Raw genomic sequence first — 3,135 nt, 5'->3', positions numbered from 1 at the left:
GCGATTGACTTTACGGATGTGTGCCTATTTACTAGGCTATATGCCGGACTGCCTTCCGGTTCCGTATCGGAAATCAAAATCACTTTGTGCGAAGTCGCGATTTCCTGATTGGGTACTTCTGTGGCGTCGGAGTCGGACTCCTCGCTCGTGTAGTACTCCTCTAAATTTCGGCGGACACGGTTTCGTCTATTTCGCGGTATGCGTTTGACAGTGTGTGAGCTTCGCGGATTTTCGTTCGCTTTTCGGGCTGCTTCGCTTAACAGCCTCCACGAATCAATTTCGCGCGGTGTCGCAGGGCCACTCCCTGACATCTACTTTTATTTGTTTCGGTAATTTCGCTCGCTTTTACAATAGTCTTAATTCGACTTACATTAGACGCATGTTGATTTCTCGGTCAATCCTGCTGTCGTAGTTCAGTGCCGCTCGGGTGTCGGCTGGTTGAGGCTGGTCAGGGCTGCTTCTCCGGTTTCCCTCGGCGTTATCGCTCGGCGGCTGCTACCGTCGGCTGCTACCGGGTGTCCGTGTCGTTCGCAGTCCTCCGTTAGTCCTCGTTGTCTTTGCTCAGCTGTTCCTTGGTCCTCTGAGGCTGTGTTCTCGAATCCGATGTTCACAATCCCAGTACCGCTGTTTCTTGGTCCTCTGAGGCAGTGTTCTCGACTCAGTTCACAATCCCAGTACCGCTGTTTCTTGGTCCTCTGAGGCAGTGTTCTCGACTCAGTTCACAATCCCACCGCTGCCACCACTTTTGTTGCCGCGCCGCTCCGTGCGCGGTGTATATTCCTTCTTGCTCGCTCCGGAGGTGTTCTCTGACGAGAACCGAAGGGTTCTTTGATGGGATGTGGCTGGTCGGAGGTCACTTCAAAGAGGCACCGTTTAACTATCACTATGTGACTTTATTCAGCTGAGTGTTACACTGATGGTTCACGGCAGGCCGAAGGCCTGACGGACAAATGCTTAGCGCATAAACGTATAGTATCGAATGACGCGTGATTGACAAGTGCCCCGATCTCGGGCTTTCCTCCGGTTTTAAACCCGATGATCGAAGCGTCAGCGTTCTCGGTACTCGATCGAGGCTATGCGTAATCGGGTCGAGAACTTGCTGACTTCTTCTCCGAATTTAGTTAGGTTGCGCGGTCGGGCTTTTGTGGCTCGATCGCGCAATATGCTTACGCTAGTGTTATTCTAATTGCAGTAATACTGCTTGAGTGCCCTCGTTACCTCTTTCGGCAATCGGGGCACAACAATTACAATATGTATGTAATAGCACAAGTTAAGAAATAAACTAAGCATCCTATTTCTCATCATACAGCAACTACAAAGTTTTCTACATTTTCTTGTATTTTTCTTACATTGTAAATGATTTTGTGTAAACATTAAAAATTTCTGAAATACATCAAGTTGACACTTACTCATTGTATGGATAGCTAGTAATTAATAAATAAATTGAAATATCTACTTACGTTCGCTCTCATTGCTGGACTCGCTTAATGTGTCGTTGTCGCTATACAAAGGTGGTACCTTCAATAGTGTTTTTTCCAAATTGTGGTCAGTCTTAATCGCTTTAAGTTTATTGTTTTTTGTCAGAACGCGATCGAGTTTTACCGTGATCACTCTCTGTGGAATATGCATACTCCTTGTCCTCGAGTTTTTTAAATTTATCCACAGCTAATTCATAAGTTTCTGGATATATTAACATTAAAAAATTATAAATATAAACTAATATAATAAAAATGATCGTGTGTTCAAACAATTACATATCATAAATTAGATATTAAATTAAATAAAGATTACATATCTGAACATTAATAAATTAAATTTGCTCATAAAATATTGAGTACCGTAGAGGAAACTTAACAAAAACTTACTGGCATCACCGACTATATTTATATCATAGGATGGCCACAATTTTGGTGGTTCTGCCCTACTTTTTACGAGAGAATGTAATAATTCTACTGTTTCATCTACATATGGTGGTGGCATGAACACTGTTTTCAAGTTTCCAGTTGCATTATCGTAAACAATCCATTCACATGGTACAACATCTACACTTCGACCTTTGCATTTATCTTTGGCTATAAACTCTATAAGTTTATAAATTCCGTTGGTTTTTTCCATAATCTACAAAATAAATATTATTTTATTTATTTTATTTAAATTAAGAAGAAAAGTGAATATTACCATACATTAAGTAAGTAATAATGTAATTGAATATTGACATATATAATTGCAATATCTATAATTAAAAGAAAAGTATTATCAAATTGAGACAATACCCAGTGAGAAATGATTCGTCGATCGACATCATTTCGACGTCGATCGACGAATCGTTTCTCACCGGGGTATACACGTATAATATTTACAGATGAAAATTATGAGGTTAAGGCCGGCTATTATTTCAGCCTGCGTAAGATAGGTGCAATCAAATTTTACGAAATTTCTACTTTAAAGCGAAAAATGTTCTCAACATGTATAAAATATTTCATTACGCAGCCAGAAATAACTCGTCGATCGACGTCGAAACGATGTCGCGTCGACATCGAAACCGCCATATTGACGTCGATCGACATCATTTCGACGTCGATCGACGAATCGTTTCTCACCGGGGTATACACGTATAATATTTACAGATGAAAATTATGAGGTTAAGGCCGGCTATTATTTCAGCCTGCGTAAGATAGGTGCAATCAAATTTTACGAAATTTCTACTTTAAAGCGAAAAATGTTCTCAACATGTATAAAATATTTCATTACGCAGCCAGAAATAACTCGTCGATCGACGTCGAAACGATGTCGCGTCGACATCAAAACCGCCATATTGACGTCGATTCGACAGCGTTTCGACGTCGATCGACGAGTAATTCCTGACTGGGTAACTAACATACCTGGGAAATCTATTTTCTTCTTCCTACTCAGTCACGCCGCTAGTCACACCGCTAGTCACACCGCTTCACTTCTTCGCTTAACGAGATTCTGGCCGGCTGATACAATTCTCGTCGTAGAGCGTAGCCGCTCGGACCATAGACATCTATGGACGGACCCTTTGTACGAGGGGTAACTGATAATCGCGGTAAGGGGATCACTCGTCTGACTTCGACTCTTTCCGGTGAGATTCGGTAATATTCGGTTCACATTTCC

The 3,135-nt window shown here is 41.8% G+C and overlaps 1 protein-coding gene across 1 annotated transcript; it reads right to left on the bottom strand.

The window, feature by feature from the left end:
- Positions 1-1,205: 1,205 nt before the first annotated feature.
- On the bottom strand, positions 1,206-3,120 carry LOC105566265. Its single transcript, XM_012020140.1, has 3 exons — positions 2,883-3,120; positions 1,866-2,118; positions 1,206-1,680 (listed from the first exon to the last, which is right to left on the bottom strand). Exons 2-3 carry the CDS (start codon positions 2,113-2,115, stop codon positions 1,568-1,570), a joined length of 363 nt encoding a protein of 120 aa, XP_011875530.1. The 5' UTR covers positions 2,116-2,118; positions 2,883-3,120; the 3' UTR covers positions 1,206-1,567.
- Positions 3,121-3,135: the final 15 nt, after the last annotated feature.

Source organism: Vollenhovia emeryi, unplaced genomic scaffold (genome assembly GCF_000949405.1).
Source record: "Vollenhovia emeryi isolate VEMERY1.0 unplaced genomic scaffold, V.emery_V1.0 DF943271.1, whole genome shotgun sequence".
Taxonomy (NCBI): Eukaryota; Metazoa; Arthropoda; class Insecta; order Hymenoptera; family Formicidae; genus Vollenhovia; species Vollenhovia emeryi.
Note: the sequence above shows the minus strand (reverse complement) of the source record. Positions and strands in the feature narration are given on the sequence as shown.

Excerpts from the sequence above, each read along its gene's own strand:
- LOC105566265 (XM_012020140.1), bottom strand. The coding sequence starts at position 2,115 with ATGGAAAAAACCAACGGAATTTATAAACTTATAGAGTTTATAGCCAAA. Across the intron at positions 1,681-1,865 it reads AAATATAGTCGGTGATGCCA|AAACTTATGAATTAGCTGTG; the intron begins GTAAGTTTTTGT and ends TAATATATCCAG.